Raw genomic sequence first — 19,785 nt, forward strand, 5'->3', positions numbered from 1 at the left:
CTGGAATGAATGTGTTCATGAACTCTTTTTAAAAAAACACCTGGATCTGATGCTGTCTTTGAGGGACATTATTTATTTATTTTTTTTATTTTTTTTCTTTTTGCGGTATGCGGGCCTCTCACTGTTGTGGCCTCTCCCGTTGCGGAGCACAGGCTCCGGATGCGCAGGCCCAGCGGCCATGGCTCACGGGCCCAGCCGCTCCGCGGCATATGGGATCCTCCCAGACCGGGGCACGAACCCGTATCCCCTGCATCGGCAGGCGGACTCTTAACCACTGCGCCACCAGGGAGGCCCGAGGGACATTTTTTAAACTGATTTCTTTAATGATTTTAGTACCATTCAGCTTCTATTTTTTTTTTTTTTTGCGGTACGCGGGCCTCTCACTGCTGTGGCCTCCCCCGTTGTGGAGCACAGGCTCCGGACGCACAGGCTCAGCGGCCATGGCTCACGGGCCCAGCCGCTCCGCGGCATGCTGGATCCTCCCAGACTGGGGCACGAACCCGTGTCCCCTGCATCGGCAGGCGGACTCTCAACCACTGCGCCACCAGGGAAGCCCTCTATTTCTTTTTTAGTCAAATTTAATAGTTAATATTTTTTAAAGGTTATTCATTTCACCGAAGTTTTCAAATTTGCTGGCATGAAGTTGTTTACAATAAACTTTTATTATCTTTTAAACCATAATCTGTAGTCTTTTTAAGTCCAGATACTGTTTTTTTCTCTCATCCTGCTTTGTTGATTTGAAAGTCTTTTCAAAGGACCAACTTTTGGCTTTATTGATCTTCTCTGTTGTAACTTTGTTTTCTATTTCTGTTTAGATGTATCTATAAATCTATATCCATATCCGTGTCATCTATATTTTTCCCCTTCTTTTTTTGTTTTCATTTATTCCATTGCTCTTTTTCTAATTTCTTAAATGGATGCTTAGTGATTTAACTTTTGGCTGTTCATTTAATATTTGAGGTAAAACTTGAAAAAGGTGAGGGATCAAACCGAGTGGATGTTTGAGGGAAAAGTGTTCCAGGAAGAGGGGAAGCCCTGAAGCAGGAGTGTCCCTGGTGTGTTTGAGAGAAAAGCAAGACCAATTTAGTGAAAAGATTTTTCATGGTATAAATGTGGAAAATAACTACTTATCTCCTTTCATCTGTCACTTTCCTTGCTGAGATGTCTGTTTTATGTGACAACTGTGATGAGTGGGGAGAACACCATCTCAGTTACTCATTAGATTTGTGATCTAAGGGTTTTTAACGACTTTCATATTCAGCTTCCCTGTTCATAATTTGTTGTCATGATTAAAGAGGCAAATGTGACTATCCCTGCACAGTAGGTGCAGAGTAAATGGTTGTTAAATGTTTTGAATTTGACGTGTTTGCTGAAGCGATTTCTTTCCATTTTAGTGCACACTCCTGTGCTTGAGCATCCTGCCCTCTGCTGCCATTGCCAGGATGCAAACACGGGGAACCGCTGTAATCAGTAGTTTCAGCAGCCTCTAGGGTCTAATACTGTCCTCCTCTCCTCACTATTTCACTGAGCTGGACGTTCCTTGAGATGGTGGTTTCATTTTCTTTCGCCACATGCTATTGAAAACATTAGCTGTGGTTGCTCTCACAGCTCTTGGTCTTACATGGACCTTTTCTACACGTGATCAAGGAGGTTCCTGTTGAGCTGCAGTGCCCTCTTCTGAGTTGCTCGTTTCCCCTTACTAGATTGGTTCGGGATCTTGCCTTTGTTGCTCAGCCTTTTCTCATCCCTGAAACTGTTCTGTAATACTTTCTTCCATTGGCCACGATTTATTCCTTAAACCTGGAGTTGGCAAAATTTTTCTATAAAGGACCAGATGGTAAATATTTTACATTTTGGGGGCCACATATGGTCTCTGTCACATATTCTCCCTCCCCTCCCCTTTAAAAATGTAAAAGCCATTTTTGACTTGTTAGTAAATATTCTTATGAATTTAAAGTTTTTTTATGGTGCCTTAATTTTTAAATTGTGAAACAGAGCATATATTGAAAAGTTTATGAAAAACTTACACATTTAGTTTAATGTGCAAAAATGAAACAAATTGTGACTCCTGCCTTCCAAGCCAAGAAACATAGGGTATTGTCAATACTATAGAGCTGCCCCCAGCCCTGTGACCCCTCCCCAACTGCATCTTTCTTTGATCCACTCTACTGCCTTTTGTGAAAATCATTCCTTTGCTTTCCTCATAGTTTTATCACATGATAACCCTCCTAATAATATATTACTTGGCTTTTGTTTGATTTTGAGTTTTGTATAAGTGGAATCATACTATGTGTATCTTCTTTTGCTCAGCATTATGTTTTTAAGATTTATTCATGTTAATGCTCATAGTTGCTTAGTTGAATTCAGTTGTTTAACATTTCCACATCCTTTTAGAGTCCATTTTAATGTTGATGGACATTTGGATTGTTTCCAGTCTTCTGTTCTCATGAATAATGCTCTGTGAACATTCTTTTTTTTTTTTTTTACATCTTTATTGGAGTATAATTGCTTTACAATGGTGTGTTAGTTTCTGCTTTATAACAAAGTGAATCAGTTATACATATACATATGTTCCCATATCTCTTCCCTCTTGCGTCTCCCTCCCACCCTCCCTATGTGAACATTCTTATGCATGTCTTCTGGTGCACATGTGTAAGAGATTTTCAAGGGCCTTACTCAGTAGTGGAATTATTGGGCATGTGCACGTCTAGCTTTTCCTGGTAATGCCTGTTTTCCAAAGTGGTTGTACCAGTAAGTTCTCCCTTCAGCAGAGGATAAGAATTCCCTTTGCTCCTCATCCTTGTCAACACTTGGTATTGTTCTCTTAATTTTTGCTGTTTAGTGAATGTGATGGTATCTCATTGTGGTTTAAATTTACATTTTTTTGATTATTGAGCTGATTGAACACCTTTTTACATATATTGTTTTTATATGCTTCCAAGTTCTATGTCATTTTTTAAATTAATTTTTATATGTATTCTGGATACTGATTATTTGCTGGTTACATGGGCTGTAGTTTTTTTGTTTGTTTGCAGATTGTCGTTTTTATTCTCTTTGTGAGGTGTTCTTTATTTCAAAGTTAAATTTATTGGTCTCTTACGTTTGATCTTCTGAGTCTTTTGTAGTTTTGCCTTTCACATTTAGGTCTTTAATTCATCAGGAATTAACGAAATCTTCAAACATGTAGAAGAGGAGAAAAAAAAGAAAGTGGACCCCTCCCCATATACCCATCACTCAGTTTCAGTTAGTGTAAAAAATCCAATTTTGTTTTATCTCTTCTTCCCTCCACCTTTTTTGGGGGAAGTATTTTAAAGAAAATCCCAGCATTATGTCCTTTCATCTCTAGTTATTTCAGTTTTACTGATATTTTATCTGCTTGATATATGAATTACAGAGAGATGCATGTTAAAATCTAGGTAGATTTGGCTGTTTCTCATTGTGATTTTATCAGTTTTTGCTTTATAGATTTTGAGGCTGTTTAAAAATATTCAGAATTATTATATCTTCCTGGTGAATAAAATTTTTTATTATGAGGGATCTTCTTTCTCATAAATCTTTTCTGCCCTGAAATCTCTTATGTTTGACATATATATAGACATATAGCCATACTAGGTTTCTTCCATTCCAGGTATGATATATCTCTCACAATTCTTTTATTTTGGTACAATACACATAATAAAATTAACCATCTTAACTATTTTTAAGTGTGCTGTCCATTGGTATTAAATACATTCATAATGTGCTATCATCATCACCATCCATCTCCAAAACTCTTTTAATCTTGTAAAACTGAAACTATATCTATTGAACGGTAACCCCCCCATTCCCCCCTCCCCCAGCCCCTGGCAACTACCCATATCATTACAGTTGAATATGTACCTTACAAGCAGCATATAGCTGGCTTTTGTATTTTTATCCAGCCTAACTATCTTTGTATCTTAACTAGAAAGTTTAGTTCACTTAAATGTATTATAGGGAATTCCCTGGTGGTCCAGTGGTTAGAACTTGGTGCTTTCACTGCCTTGGGCCCAGGTTCAGTCACTGGTTGGGGAACTAAGATCCCACAAGCCCCGTGGCATGGCCAAAATAAATAAATAAATAAAGGGTAAGAATTTAAAAAGATATATATATATATAATAGATACTGATGTACTTTGATTTTTAAAAAATCTTATTTTGTACTTTTGTCTTGCTTTCTCTTCATTTCTCCTTTCTTGCATTCTTTTGGATTTTTTTTCTCTATTAGTTTCAGTGTTATACATACTCCTTTTGGTGGTAACCTTAGTATTAACATGCTTATTCAACTTATCTCAGTCTAAAATTCATCAATATCTTTGCTCTTCTTAAAATACTGTAATTTCAGTCCCTCCCAATTTGTATGCTATCATTATTAATATTTTAATTTACTGTTTAAAAAAAATTAGCAGCACCTAGCATTGTTGCCATTATTTTATATTGTCAGTATTTTGTTAATATTACCTATATATTTATACTTTTGTTCTTCATTTATGTTTGCATCTCAGATCTTACTTGTAGGATCATTTTTCTACTGCCTTTATAATTTCCCTTATTGACAGTTGGCAGGTGACAAACTCTCTAAATTTTTACTTCTTCCAAATTATTTTTATTTTATACTCAACCATGAAAGATAGTTCTTTTTACATAGAATTCTATTTTATCCCAGCACATTGCAGGTATTATTTCACTGTCTTTTGGCTATAAATAAACAATTTGGCTTCAGTATTGCTTTTGAAGACACCTGTCTCTCTTCTTGCTTCTTTGAAGGTAATCTTTCTCTTCTTTCTGGCTGCTTTTAAAATATTATTTTGTTGCTGTTGTTACAGAAATTCCACTGTGATATTTCACTGTCTGGATTCCTTTTTAATAATTCTGTTTAGAATTTATTAAGCTTCTTGGTTATTTAGATTAGTATCTTTCTTTAGTTTTAGAAAGTTTGAGAAATTGCTGAGACTATTGCCCCCACCTTATTCTTTTTTTTTTTTTTTTTTTTTTGCGGTATGCGGGCCTCTCACTGTTGTGGCCTCCCCCGTTGCGGACGCGCAGGCTCCGGACGCGCAGGCTCAGCGGCCATGGCTCACGGGCCCAGCCGCTCCGCGGCATATGGGATCCTCCCAGACCGGGGCACGAACCCGTATCCCCTGCATCGGCAGGCGGACTCTCAACCACTTGCGCCACCAGGGAGGCCCATCCCACCTTATTCTTTTAACTCATCTGGAACTCCAATCAGATTTTTATTAGCTCTTGTGACTCTGTCTTCCATGTCTCTTAATTTTTTTTTCATATGTTCTGTCTCTTTGACTCTGCCATGGTCTGGGTAGTTTCCTCTGACCTGTCTTCCAGTTCACAGATTCACCTTTAGTTTATCTAATCTCCTGTTAAATCTGCCCATGAATTTTTTATTTCTAACAATGCATTCTTTATTTATTAGAAGTTCTCTTTGCTTCTTTTTCATATCAGCTTGCTCTGCCCATGGTGTTTTATTTCCTTGTCTCTTGTGGGTATGGGAGTGAGTGAGCATGTGTGTGATATACTTGTTTTGCTCAGAACTGTATCTTGGAAATGTTTGAGGTCTAGGATAATAAAGTTGGGTTTCTCCAGAGAAGATTGCATTTACTTTTGTCAGTTGTCTAGGTCCCCTTCCAGTCTTTGACCCTTAAAATAAATTCTGGACTTGAGGTTTTTCAGAACACCCAAGTAGTATTTTAAGTCGTAATTACTCATGTGAGGGCTGGCTTATAGTTTTGAATTCTCGGGGAGATGTTTTTTTCCCCCTCTCTTCAGTGCTGTGTAAACCACAGCAGAATATTTTTTTCCTTTAAAACAGTTCCCTTGGAATATGGCAACTCATTTATACTCTACCCTCATGCTTTTCTCTAGGGTCTTCAGACTCTCTACCTTAGGCAGGTCAGTATTATTCGTCTTCTGTTCTCAGAGGCCTGCAAAACCAAAAAACTGATAATTGAATTTACCTAGTTTGGTAAATGCCTTCAAGGTGAAAATCAGCTTTGATAAACTTAACTGACCTTTCTCTATTCCTGTCTTCATATAACTTTTGTCTTAAAATTCCTTGCTTTCTTGACAACTTACGAATGCATTTGAGGACGTTTTGAAATATTTTGTCCAGTATTTTTTGTTGTTTTCATTAGGAGAATTAGTACAGGTTCTGAGTTCACCATGTTGCTGGAAGCAGGAGAGTCTCTGTGTTTTTTATTTTTATATTCCCAGTTAGATTTTACCATCCTTGAGAGGAGTGACCATACCTTGGACTTTCTTGGCCTTCTCTATAATGCAATCTCAGTGTTAAGTGGACACTCAGTTTTACAGGTGGATGTGCACCTAGGAACCAATTTTGAGGGTCTTCTATTTTACATGTTTTATATCTATTATGTTTTTTAATCTTCCCAATTATTTGGTAAGGTTACATATATTATTACCTCTGTTTTACAGATCAGTAAACTAAGACTTAGAAGGAGAATATGGACACAAATCTGGTTATTAGTTGGGCTAGGATTTAGATTCGTGACTTTTTAATAAATTTATTTATTTTATTTATTTTTATTTTTGGCTGCATTGTGTCTTTGTTGCTGTGCGCAGGCTTTCTCTAGTTGTGGAGAGCAGGGGCTACTCTTGGTTGCAGCGCGCGGGCTTCTCATTGCAGTGGCTTCTCTTGTTGCGGAGCACAGGCTCTAGGTGTGCAGGCTTCAGTAGTTGTAACTTGCGGGCTCTAGAATGCAGGCTCAGTAGTTGTGGCACACGGGTTTAGTTGCTCCGTGGCATGTGGGATCTTCCGACACCAGGGCTTGAACCTGTGTCCCCTGCATTGGCAGGTGGATTCTTAACCACTGCGCCACCAAGGAAGCCCGATTCATGACTTTTGACTTATAATTGTGTCCTTTCTGCTATACCATGTTGCTTTCTAACTAATGTTGTTGACATTTGATATTTCTTGATTATTATCTTTAGATATGAAAATTTTAGAGAAACCACTGGATTAATAATATCTGGATGAAATTATCTCTAAATTCTCACCTGAAAGAAATTGTTAGCTGAGCATTCACTTTGCTTAAACTTCTATCAGTGACTTAAAACAATGTATTGACTTCTGTTACAGAAAGCAGAAAAAGAGAATTGCTTACCAACTGCTATGTATAAGATAAATAAGCTACAAGCTTATATTGTACAGCACCGGGAATATAGCCAATATTGTATAATAAGTTTAAATGGAGAATAATCTCTAAAAATATTGAATCACTGTGTTGTACACCTGAAACTAATGTAATACTGTAAATCAACTATACCTCAATAAAAAAGTTAAAAATTAAAAAAAAAAAGAATTGCTCATTTTTGCTGTTGCAGCATTGTGAAATACTTTTGTTGTAAAACATGGGTAATTTTTATTTTTTTCCGACAGGTGTGTATGTAATATAGATTGCAGTGGATACAGTTTTAATCCTGTGTGTGCTTCTGATGGGAGTTCCTATAACAATCCCTGTTTTGTTCGAGAAGCATCTTGTATAAAACAAGAACAAATTGATATAAGGCATCTTGGTCATTGCACAGGTAAAATTCATTCTACTTATCTAGAGACCTGTCTTTAATATTGAATATCACATCACATGTCTGCAGTCTTATTTGTACATTTTGGTAGTGTTCCAAATTTGGAAAATGAGAAATCTTAGATGCTTTATTTTTTTATTACTATGTATTTTAGAATTTCTTTGTTCTGTTACTAACTTAGCTTTTTTTTCCCACTTATTTTTCATTATCTCAAGATACGAACAATGGTCTTGGTTTACTTATTTAGTTACTAAGCTGATCCTAACATGGACTTGTAGATATATTTATAGTTCTTAAAAGTTGTCTCAAATTTGTAATGATTTTAGTTGTTTAAGAATTAGCTTATTTTAATTATAGTAAAACTATAAGTATTACCGTATTTTTTTTCTTTGGCCACGCCACGTGTCATGTGGGATCTTAGTTCCTGGACTAGGGATCAAACCTGTGCCCCTTGCAGTGGGAGCACAGAGTCTTAACTACTGGCCCACCAGGAAAGTCCCAACCACATTTTTTTTCATCTTTTTTTCTAGAGAATAATAGTTTACTTTGTTTTCACATTTTCTCTGTAGTTTTTGCTCCTACATATTGTATACTCTTAGAGATTTTGGCATGAAGTTATAGAGTGTAAGGGAAAATTATTACCTTCAGTTTAAAATTCTTTTTCTCTTCTTGCCATCATTTAGAAGCCATGATACCAACTAAGAATTAATTTTGGTTTCTTTTCCTACTAGAAATATCCAGTCACTAAAGGCACAGGTTTTCAACCTTCTTCCTCAGTAATACACACATGGGCTGAAATAATATATCATTTCCTAGTAACAAACAAGGGCCCCACACATTCTCATGGCCTAGGATTGTGCATCTTTCCTGCTTACAAGGTCTAACCCACCCTCCCTCTAAGCCCCGTCCCTTTTTTGAACTTATTAAAGGGATATGTTTTTATCTGAGCTAAGGGAAGAAAGTTGCAAGCCAAAGTTTGCTACTTTATACTGATAGCAAGCTATTTGTGAAATACTGAACAACTGATTGCAATATCTGTGGTCTAAGCTACCGAAGAATGCCCAAGAAGCTCATCATAGGATTGCCACGTGGGGGTCAGGTATGCACATGGTACAGGAAACTGCTGATAGGGACCCCTTATAGGTGGAAGAAGTAGTATGGTTTGCTTTTCTTTCATGGGGTGGCATTTAGAGTGTAGGTAGGTTAAAGAGTAGCTTAGGGCCTCCCTGGTGGCGCAGTGGTTGAGAGTCCGCCTGCCGATGCAGGGGATACGGGTTCGTGCCCCAATCTGGGAGGATCCCATATGCCGCGGAGCGGCTGGGCCCGTGAGCCATGGCCGCTGGGCCTGCGCATCCGGAGCCTGTGCTCCGCAACGGGGGAGGCCACAACAGTGAGAGGCCCGCATACCGCAAAAAGAAAAAAAAAAAAAAAAAAGAGTAGCTTAGAGAGAGAATATCTTTTCTGAGGAACTGGTACATGATTGAATGGTACTGTATGGAATTTCAAATTCAGAACAGTTGGTCGTTTGAGGATTTTGTTAATTGAAACTCATGCCGATTTAGAAGTGAGTTTGGAGTAGCTGGTCCTTAATTTTTGTCTTGGTTCCCATTTACACCTGAGTATTCCTTCCCTTTCCTCCCGCCCCCCCCCCCCACTAGTACTGGGAAGCTGAAGCTTGTGCTTCTCAACAGGTGTTTATGGTTCATGTACAGTCTTCCTGTCCTACTACAATTAATCAGTCAGCAGTCATTTTTATAGTAAATTTTGTCTGATAACACAGTTGAGGTTCCACGTTTATCTCAATCTGATATTTTTCCAGGGAAACTGGTGGGAGAAGGTAAATCTTGAGAACATTGTCCCTTGGAGAAAGGGCTAATCCTTTCTCTTCAGGATATGTGTTATTTCAGTTAGCACAGGGAAGACTTTTTTTTTTCAGGGAAGACTTTTTAAGGAGATGATATTTGAGCTGAAGTCTGAATGAAGTTAGACTGTTCATCACGCAGAGTGCGTTTATATCTGGGATGCCTTGAGGCTGAGATAGAAGTGGCACAATAGATCAAGAGAGTGGTAGAAAATGTGAGCAGGATAAGTGGAGAGAGTTGGGAAGGACCTGGAGCATTTGGAATATTTAGGAGTTTCATGGTGTGACTTAAACATCATGTGTATCTTAATTTGAAAACTTTTCTCTTACAGACACAGATGACACTAGTTTGTTGGGAAAGAAAGATGATGGACTACAATATCGACCAGATGTGAAAGGTACTGAATCACAATTTCCCAAATTTTGGCCAACTACTGAAATATGGTCACTAGCTATCCTTAGTAGTTCTATTTCCATTATAACGACCTTTCTAACTTTGCTCTCTGTAGCAATATACAGTTGAATATTTGTAATAATACTGAAATAGTTAAGGTACCTCTCAGTTTACAGAGTACTTTCATATATGCTTTTTTTAATTGAAATTTTTATTGAGATAATTATAGATTCACATGCAGTTGTAAGAAATTATATGGAAAGTTCTCTCATATTTGCTTGTAAAATTCTCTTTACCTCTCTAGATTCTACTGTAACGCTTACCCTCTGTGCATGGGTCTTTGAACCTTGTTCGCTCTGCCTGGAACTCTTCTTTGCCTAATATTCATCTTTCCAGTCTCACTGTAGAAGTCATTTCCTTTTGGGAACTATCCCTTGACCCTTAAATCTAGATTAGGTGCCTCTCCTGCATTCTCCCCTATCCAACCCCTTAACTTACTCTAAGTATAACTGTCTGTTCTACTCATCTGTGTCCCCGTCTAGGCTATGAGTTCTGTGAGGACAGGAGACTGTATCTATCATGTTCACTTTGGGATTCCTAATACTTAGCAGAATGTCTGGTACCTACATAGATGCTCCACACTTGTCAAAAGAATAGATGCAGCTCAAAGAAGCTGTAGGATTTATTTGTACAAAGTCCTACATGTAGTAAAGGTCAGATTCTTAGGTCCTTCAACTGCAGGTCCAGTGCTCTTTCACTCCTCATTTTCATATTCATTATTTCATTTGATTCTTACAACTACTCTGAGGGGTAAGGACCAGTGGGAACATTGAGGCTCAGTGAGGTTATATCTAGTGAACCAAAGCAGGTCTCCATCTTGGGATCCTAGACCAAGGCTTCTGTATAATTGCTTTTCCACATGTGCATCTTCTACACATTTGTTTGGTTATACTAATGGACAATTTTTTAAAGATATGTGATCTACCTTTTATGCCTAATTTCTAAAAAATATATAAAATGAGAATAGCAGGCCCTATCTCATGGAGTGTCATAAAAGTTAAATGAGATAATGCATGTCAAGTGCTTTGAATAGTATCTGACATACTCATAAGTGTGCAAGAAATGGTAGCTGTTATTATCTTTGAATAATTTGTTATTTCTGTCACTTGAATCATTTATATCCCATGAGCCCCTGACATATCAGTTTCCTCTGTTGATACTAAGTGCTATATTTAAAATAAGAAGTCTCTGTATTCTCATAGGAGACATAATAGATCGGTGCTAGTTTTATTCTTTATACTGATAGTACATGACTAGAATAGGAAGGCTCTTTTTCCGTAGGTAGAAGCTCCTACTTAAGGCAATTTGGGGAATTGTGTATACCCAAAATACTTGTCTGCGTTTGATAAAATTACAGTGCCTAAGCCATTTTTGAGATACTGAACGTTCTTTGCACATAAGAATTTGTCTATAATGCAAATGAAATTATCATAATCAGTAGGTATAATTTACTAAGTGCCTACCTTATACTGGTTATTTTACTAGAAATTATTGGTGGATAGAAAGATATCTAATACATGACATCCATCTTTAAAGAGCTTGTGATACAATAAGAGATGAATATAACCTAATTCTAACAAAGTAGAAATGGGTTATTGTCATAAATGTAGTGCTGTTAAAAAGTGCAGTGAGAACTCAGAAAAGAAGAGATTACTCTTTGGTGGGGGATGGTGAAGATCTGAGAAACTCATGGAAGAGGTGGAATTTGAGCTGAACCTTGAAGGATGGTTAGGATTTGAACAGAGGTCAAAAGGGTATTTAAGGAGGATGGAAGAGCATGAGTGGAGGTATGGATGCAAACAAACATTGTGATAGAGAATGTATTGCAGAATGATAAGGAGTCCAATTTTGGCTGGAGAGTAGGGAGCTTAAGAGGCAGAAGTGGAAGGCAAGACTGGAAAAGTAGCTTGGGGCCAGATTGTGTACAGTCTTTTTTTTTTTTTTTTTGGCTGAGTCCTAACCCCTGGACTGCCAGGGAATTCCCATGTGTAAAGTCTTGAATGCTGTGTTATCCTAGGGCATTTAAACTTCATTTGTGGGCAGTGGCAGAATCATTATGTATTTCAAAAAGGCAAGACAACAAAGTTAACCAGTTGAATGCATTATATCTGGCAGGAATTGTGCTTATTATGTACTTTGGACTAGAGGCAGGGAGATCAGTTAAGTAAACTCAAAAGGAATAGATTCCTGTTTAGATATGGGGGATAAAGAGTTCAAGCTCAGATGACTTAGTTGATGGATTCTATTTATAGAACTAAGAATGTTGGGAGGGGAAAGGTGTTTGGGTTAAGGTAAGGGAGGAGTTGATGGTGGAGCTGATTGATTTTATTTTGTAGTTTGAGTTGCTTGTGGAACTCACCCAGGTGACTTTGCTTATTAGCATAAATTTGTGAGTCAGTCGAGGTGATAACCGAAGTCATGAGAACAAGTGAGAGAGATTATAGAGCTGTATTGTCTAGTAGGGTAGCCACTGGACACATGGCTATTTAAATTTAAATTTATTAAAATAAAATAAAATTAAAGGTTTTGTTTCTCAGTTATAGTAGCCATATTTCAAATGTTCAGTAGCTCCATGTGACCCGTGGCTACCATATTGGACAGCATAGAAATAGAACATATCAAGAGTTGCAGAAAGTTCTGCTGGACAGCATTGTTATTTAGAAAGGAGAGGAGGCTAGGGACTTCCCTGATGGTCCAGTGGGTAAGACTCCACGCTTCCAATGCAGGGGGCCTGGGTGTGATCCCTGGTTAGGGAACTAGATCCTGCATGCATGCCGCAACTAAGAGTTTGCATGCAGCAACTGAGAAGTCCGCATGCCACAACTAAGAAGTCTACATGCCGCAACTAAAGATCCCGCATGGCACAACAAAGATCCTGCATGCCACAACTAAGACCCAGAGCAGCCAAAAATAAAAATAAATAAATAAATAAATATTTTTAAAAAAAAGAAGAAGGAAAGAAAGAAGAAAGGAGAGGATGAAGCAGAAAGAGGATCCAGAGGAAAAAAATCAAGAGTACAGTGGCACAGAAGTCAAACAGAAAGGTTGGCTAGTAGTTTAAAACTCTGCATAAAGGACTTAGATGACAAGCATCGAATTTGAAGACAAGGGGATCATTGGTAATCTTGGACCAAGGAGTTTCTTTTTTATATATATAATAAAAACATAAGTAATTTATTAAAATTTGAAGGCAAAAACATAATTTTAAGGAGTTTCTATAGAGTTGTGAAGATGAAATCCAGATTGTAAGAGTTAACACATGTGCTAGTAGTAAGGAATAGAGGTCAGAGGTAACTCTATTTTGTATGTTTACCCCATTTGCTTTTTGTTGTTGTTGTTGTTCTCACAAGCATTTATAGGAGCCCCTTAGTAAATATTCGTGTCCCCAGTACACAACCAAGACTAGGTAAGCAGGATCTAGGAATGGAGGCTACAAAGTGAAAAGCAGGGACACAGCATCAGCAAGAAAAATTGGGAGATAGTGCTCAGTAAGAATGTTGTAAAGCTGAGCTCTTGGAGAAGAGTGCTCCCAGAATGGAGCATTTGAATGTCCAGCATGGTGGCTGAATTAGTGCTTTTCTTGGGCTGTTGGAAAACCTGTGGTAAATATTGAAATTGCAGTGTTAGAAGCTTGGTTGCAGATGTTGAAGTCATAAAGGGATATGATGGCAGAGCATGAGGTATGTGGGAGCTGGGTATGTGACATTTTAAAAACTTGATTGTAGAAAATTTCCAACATGAACGAACAGGATAGTATGATGAAACCTCATGTACCCAACCACCGTCAATGGTTAAGAGCATTCTGTCTTTCTTGTTTTGCCTATATATCTCTACCCAGTGGATTATCATTATTCTTATTTTACAGGTGTAATTTACATACACTGAAATGCACAAATGTTAGCTCTCAGTTTTGACAAACGGATATACCCCATCTGCACTACACCTTATCATAGTCTATAACGTTTCCATCTACCCAGAAAGTTCCTTTGTGGCAAATGACATTTTAATGTGGCCATTTTTATCCAAAGCTGTTTTCATACAGCCTAAAATCTAACCGTATTAATACAGCTTGTTTGATATGCCCTTTTAAAAATGGTCTTGATAAATTTGCCTCATCAAAAGGTAAGCCTGAGCCAGTTGCTAAAATCACTGAAGGAAGGTGAGAGTGTGTGTTGTGGAGCGTGGTGGAGAGTCATGATGAGGATGGTTAGAAGGCTGTGTAGGTGGATGGTACAGACCCCCATGGGAGGGCGGTCGTTGGGAGATGAGAGTGGGATGCTGATCTGGAGGTGACAGGTGGTGAGCACAGCAGGGGAAGATGAAAGGAAGGGGGATGGGGGAGTAATGTGATTTTGGTATATCAGGGAGACGAAAGGAGTACTTCCTAAGCAAACAGCTGCGGAGATGGATGAGTTTATGTGCGTTAGGAAAGGTGTTTCACTGGGCAGAGTAGAAAGACCAGGAAAGAAAGAGTTAGGGTTGATAAGGAAAAAAGTGGGATTTAGACATGAGAGAATAGGGGGTGTTGGAGGGTAGGTGAGAGTTTCTACCTAGGTAAATAATTCTCTTTTGGCATCCGAGGAGACTCGGGTTAGGGAAGGATGTGTTAGTGATGAAGCTTGGGGTGCAGGGTGGTATAGGGGAAGCAAGAAAGAGTATACTGAATTTCTTAACTGCAGGGATATGTGGAAATAATGAGCCCTAGGGTTACCTTTGCAGTGTTGATGTTGTTGTTTCCGCCTCAGCAGCACCTTCTAGGTGTATGTCTTGGTTGTTAATAGCAACTCCTGATGCTTTACTTGAGTGGAGCATGGATGGACCAGGACAGGTTGCCAGTGAAACATGGCTTTGCAGATAAGCCATCTGGAGCTGGGCTTTCTTACAATATCATCGCTTAGAACCATACTCCCCTTTGTATTTGAAAACATTGCCGCTGGTGGCAGATTTGTTTCTGCATGCCTCTGTGGGTGGAAGGAGCCGATGGGTGACCAAGCGCACTTTTTATAATTGTTCAGAGACTAACAGTTGCAGCTGTTGTTCATGGAGCCTGTCACCACTTGCCCGAGGGCACTGTTTGTGTAGGACTGTGCCCAGTTCTTGCTGTGTGAGGCTACATCTCTGCTGTGGTTTCTGAAACTGTGCTTTATTACATCTTTAATGCCTTTTAATCTTTTTGAAGTTATCTAGTTTACTTGGCCTAGAGAACAGGTGCTTGGACATTCCACTTATGTCCATTCCTTACCCAGCTCCCAGCGTAGCTTGGTGAAGTAATAGTGTGATGGTTAAGAGCTTGTGTTCTGAAGTCAGACTTGGTCTACACTTAAAGGCTGTGTGGCCTGATTTCTCTGAGCCTCAGTGATCACTTCTATAAAATGGGGGCAGTGATATCTACTACCTAGGATTACTTTAAGTATTAAATGCTGTGTCACTGAATTCCTTATCAATGTTAATTATGGTGATTGTAAATATTTTTGTTGTCTAATTTCATTGTTAGTAGCCTGGCTGTGTTAAAAGTTCTTGCCATTGGTGAGTCTGCCTGTCTATAGCATGTTTCATGTGGTTCATGAGTGACAGTAGGGTGTTCATCCACTCAACAATTCTTAATCGGAACCGCCCTACTGTGTGCCAGGTGCTTACGCATATTTAATCCTCATCACAGCCATATTATTGTCATTCTGCAGATGAAGAAGCTGAAACTGTGAGTTTGTGGCTCATGTAGAATGACAGAGCAATGATCAGAATTCAGACTTTCTGACCCTAAGCCCTGGTGCTCTTTCTCTTGTATCACAACTGTTCCAGAATTCTGCACATTAGAAAAGGTGTTTCACTGGGCAGAGTAGAAAGAGTTAGGGTTGATAAGGAAAAGAGTGGGATTTAGACATGAGAGAATAGGGGGTGTTGGAGGGTAGGTAAGAGTTTCTACCTAGGTAAATAATTCTCTGTTGGGGTCCAGGGAGACTCGGGTTAGGGAAGGATGTGTTAGTGATGAAGCTTGGGGTGCAGGGTGGTATAGGGGAAGCAAGAAAAAGTATACTGAATTTCTTAACTGTAGGGATTTGTGGAAATAATGCCTGCTTTCTCTTGCCTGCTTTCTCTAATTTTCTTCAGAATATTTAATCTGCCCTCAGCTATCACCTTGGTGAACACTTGTTCTCTAGCTTTAATCTTTCTCTAAGAACTAGTTTCATACGTTCAGCTGCCTAGTGGGTCTTTGCACTTACATTTTGTTTGAACTGCCATTGCCTGAACCTCTAGGAACTACCATCTTGCCTGGAATATGACAGGTGCTTAATAAATACCTTTCGGAGGACTGGAGGTCTAAATTTGAACTCAGTTTACTACATTCTCCTGTTGTTAGGCTCACATTAGAGTCATTTTTGCAATTTTTTTATTGTGGTGAAATATATATAACAGCTCGTACCATCTTAACCACTTTTAAGTGTTTAGTTCAGTGGTATTAAATAAATTTATGGTGGGGTGCCACCATCCCCACCATCCATCTCCAGAAGTCTTTTCATCTTGTGAAACTGGAACTATATCCATTAAACAACAACTCTTCATTTCCCCCTCCCCTCAGCCCTTGTAACCACCATTCTGCTTTTTGTTTCTATGATTTTGACTACTCTGTGTACCTCACATAAGTAGAAATCATACAGTGTTTGTCTTTTTGTCACTGGCTTGTTTCAATTAACATAATATCCTCAGGGTTCATCCATGTTATAGCATATGTCAGAATTCCCTTCCTTTTTTTTTTGTGGTATGCGGGCCTCTCACTGCCGTGGCCTCTCCCGTTGCGGAGCACAGGCTCCAGATGCTCTCAGGCCCAGCGGCCATGGCTCACGGGCCCAGCCGCTCCGCGGCATGTGGGATCCTCCCGGACCGGGGCACGCACCTGCGTCCCCTGCATCAGCAGGCGGACTCCTAACCACTGCGCCACCAGGGAAGCCCCAAAATTCCCTTTCTTTTTAAGGCCGGAATAATGTTCCATTGTATGAATACACCACATTTTGTTTATCCACTCATCCATTGATGGACACTTGCGTTGCTTCCTGTTTTAGCTATTGTGAATAATGCTACCATGAATATGGGTATATAGCTATCTCTTTGAGACCCTGCATTCAGTTCTTTTCGGTATATATCCAGAAGTGGAATTGTTGGATCATAAGGTACTTCTACTTTCAATTTTTCAGGGAAGCACCATACTGTTTTCCCTGGTGGCTGTACTGCTATATATTTTCACCAGCAGTGCTCAAGGGTTACGATTTCTCTACATCCTTGCCAATACTTGGTATTTTCTGGCTTTGGGGTAGTAGTCATCCTAATGGGTGTTAGGGTGCTATCTTGTAGTTTTGGCTTCCATTTCCCTAATTATTAGTGATGTTGAGCATCTTTTCATATGTTTATTGACCAATTGTTTATCCTCTCTGAAGTAAAGTTGTTTTACACAATTCTATATTAGGAGCATCTTCAATAAGGAGGACAGTTCTGTTGTACTAAGCACTTAAATGTTAGTGGGTTGGTTGTTGCAGACTATATAAAGCGTGGAACTGGGGGAGTTTGACCTTAAGAAAAAAAATTGGTAGGCAGTGGGTTAGGTGGTGAGCAGACATGGGGAAATCCACACAAAGTTAATGAGAGAGAGATTTCACTTAACATGAGGAAAATTTGATAGTATTGGAATTAACTGTATTATGTTGAGTTCCTTATCTCTAGAAGTGTTTAAGTAGAAATGGGATCTCGAGGCTATAACTAAAGAAATTCCTTCATCAGACCAAATGGCCTCCAAGGACCCTTTCAGATCTGAGTTTCTGAGCTCATTTACTTTCCAAAGCATCTTCCAGCCATATTTATTTTTTTCTGTGTTTCTAATATCTATTCCTACTTCTTTTTTTTTCTGTTTTTTGTTTGTTTATTGAAGTATAACTGACTTACAATATTATATTAATTTCAGGCGTACAACATAGTGATTTGATTTGTATTTTGTTTTGTTTTGATGTTTTGACCATGCTGTGTGACTTGCGGGATCTTAGTTCCCTGACCACGGATGGAACCCAGGCCCTCGGCACTGAGAGCATGGAGTCCTAACCACTGGACTGCCAGGGAATTCCCTCGGTATCTTTATACCTTACAAAATGATCACCACTATGGTACTTTGTTATAGCATCCTAGACTGATGAAGACAGGGAGTTAACAATAGTGGGGCACTCTTGTCCAGCAGGGGTCAGGAGCCAATAGATACATTTCCCCTTTTCATTACCTCTTTTCATTTCATTTCACTTCTCAGAAATGGTTCTGAGATCCATTTCATGAGGCTCCTCAAAAGGTCCTGTGGGATTGAGCATGAGTCACCTGTAGTGGTGGCCAACTGAATGATGCATCTTTATATCATCTTTCCCTTCTTCCCTGTCCACTCCGCTTATTCTGCATACCTTCTCTCTGCATCGCATTCCCAAATAAACTACCTTGTCAGTCGTTTACTTTGTATGGCAGAAGTGGCCTGAGGTCGAGTATACATGGAGTTCTGGACGGTAGTGGTGAATGGCTTGGTTGATCAGGGGCCTGTATCCAATCTGTTGTGATATCACATCCATGTAGCCTCTGGAAAACCCCAGTTCTAGGAGTCCTAGGCATTCCTTGGGCTTGTGGTCAACTCCTGAGGACAGCTTTGTTTCCGGGATTTTCAGGCAAGTGGCTGGTGGGGAACTTGCCTGAAGATTAATAAAGCTGGGGGTGGGTTTGGCTCGACAAAGAGGCACAGCATTACCTTCCTCTTTGGCTGCGGTGTTAATCGAAAGCCTCAACCCCGGCACCCACCCTTGTAGTTGATACACATGAGCAGTGGCATGCCGGCCAACTGCCCGAGCCTTGGCGCTTGCGCGGAGGTTCGCGCTCACGCTGCCGGGCTATTCCTACGTCTGAGCTCAAGTTTTTCAGTGCCACAGTTTGGATTATGTAGTAACCTCCTAATTGGTCACCTGGTTTTACCTTTATCTTCCAATTAATTCTTTTTTTTTTTTTTTTTGCGGTACGCGGGCCTCTCACTGTTGTGGCCTCTCCCGTTGCGGAGCACAGGCTCCGGACGTGCAGACTCAGCGGCCATGGCTCACGGGCCTAGCCGCTCCGCGGCATGTGGGATCTTCCCAGACCGGGGCACGAACCCGTGTCCCCTGCATCGGCAGGTGGACTCTGAACCACTGCGCCACCAGGGAAGCCCCCAATTAATTCTTAACAGCTTTTTGAGATATAATTTACATACTATTAAGTTGACCTGTTTAAAGAGTGCAATTCATTGGTTTTTTTTTTTAGTATATTTGCAGAGTTGTACTAGCATCACATCATAATCTAATTTTAGATCATTTTTCATCACCCTCAAAAGAAACCTCACACCCATTAGTCACTCCTCATTGCCTCCGAGCCACCAGCCCTAGGTAACCACTCTCAGTTAACTTCTTTTGTAAAACGTGGCTTTCATTGTGTTGCTTTCCAGCTAGGAGGAGTTCAGGGTCCTCCCTGTCCATATGATTACGAAAACATTTCTCACCTGAGGTTCAAATTTTTCCGTACTCTGATTTCAGCTTATTTTTCCAACTTTGACTTACACCTTTCTCCAGTCTGAATGTACAGCTCTTGCTAGGTCCATTTAACTCTCGTTCTTGAGAGTGAGAACAGGTGCGTTATACCTGTCTTTCGCTTTCCACCATTCCTCTATCTAATTCTGTCTATGCTTTGAGACCTAACTTGAGTCCTACCTTTTCTATGAATCCTTCCCTGGGTTATTTTGCCTAAAATGAGTTCTCCTTTGCATGTGAACTTCCATAGCACCTAGTATTATAAAACCTTCTTTTGGTATTTTGTTGTACACTCTCATGTGGGACCCCTTCCCTTTTGTTGTT

General features: G+C 39.5%; 1 protein-coding gene across 1 annotated transcript in view; it reads left to right on the forward strand.

Moving 5' to 3' along the window:
* Positions 1-19,785, forward strand: part of TMEFF1 (transmembrane protein with EGF like and two follistatin like domains 1) — a 94,991-nt gene that overhangs the window by 56,249 nt on the left and 18,957 nt on the right. The window contains exons 6-7 of the mRNA XM_060101083.1: positions 7,432-7,580; positions 9,771-9,836. Coding sequence (XP_059957066.1) covers positions 7,432-7,580; positions 9,771-9,836 — 215 coding nt within the window. The remainder of the gene's footprint in view (positions 1-7,431; positions 7,581-9,770; positions 9,837-19,785) is intronic.

The sequence above is a fragment of the Mesoplodon densirostris genome, chromosome 6, assembly GCF_025265405.1.
Source record: "Mesoplodon densirostris isolate mMesDen1 chromosome 6, mMesDen1 primary haplotype, whole genome shotgun sequence".
Lineage (NCBI taxonomy): Eukaryota > Metazoa > Chordata > Mammalia > Artiodactyla > Ziphiidae > Mesoplodon > Mesoplodon densirostris.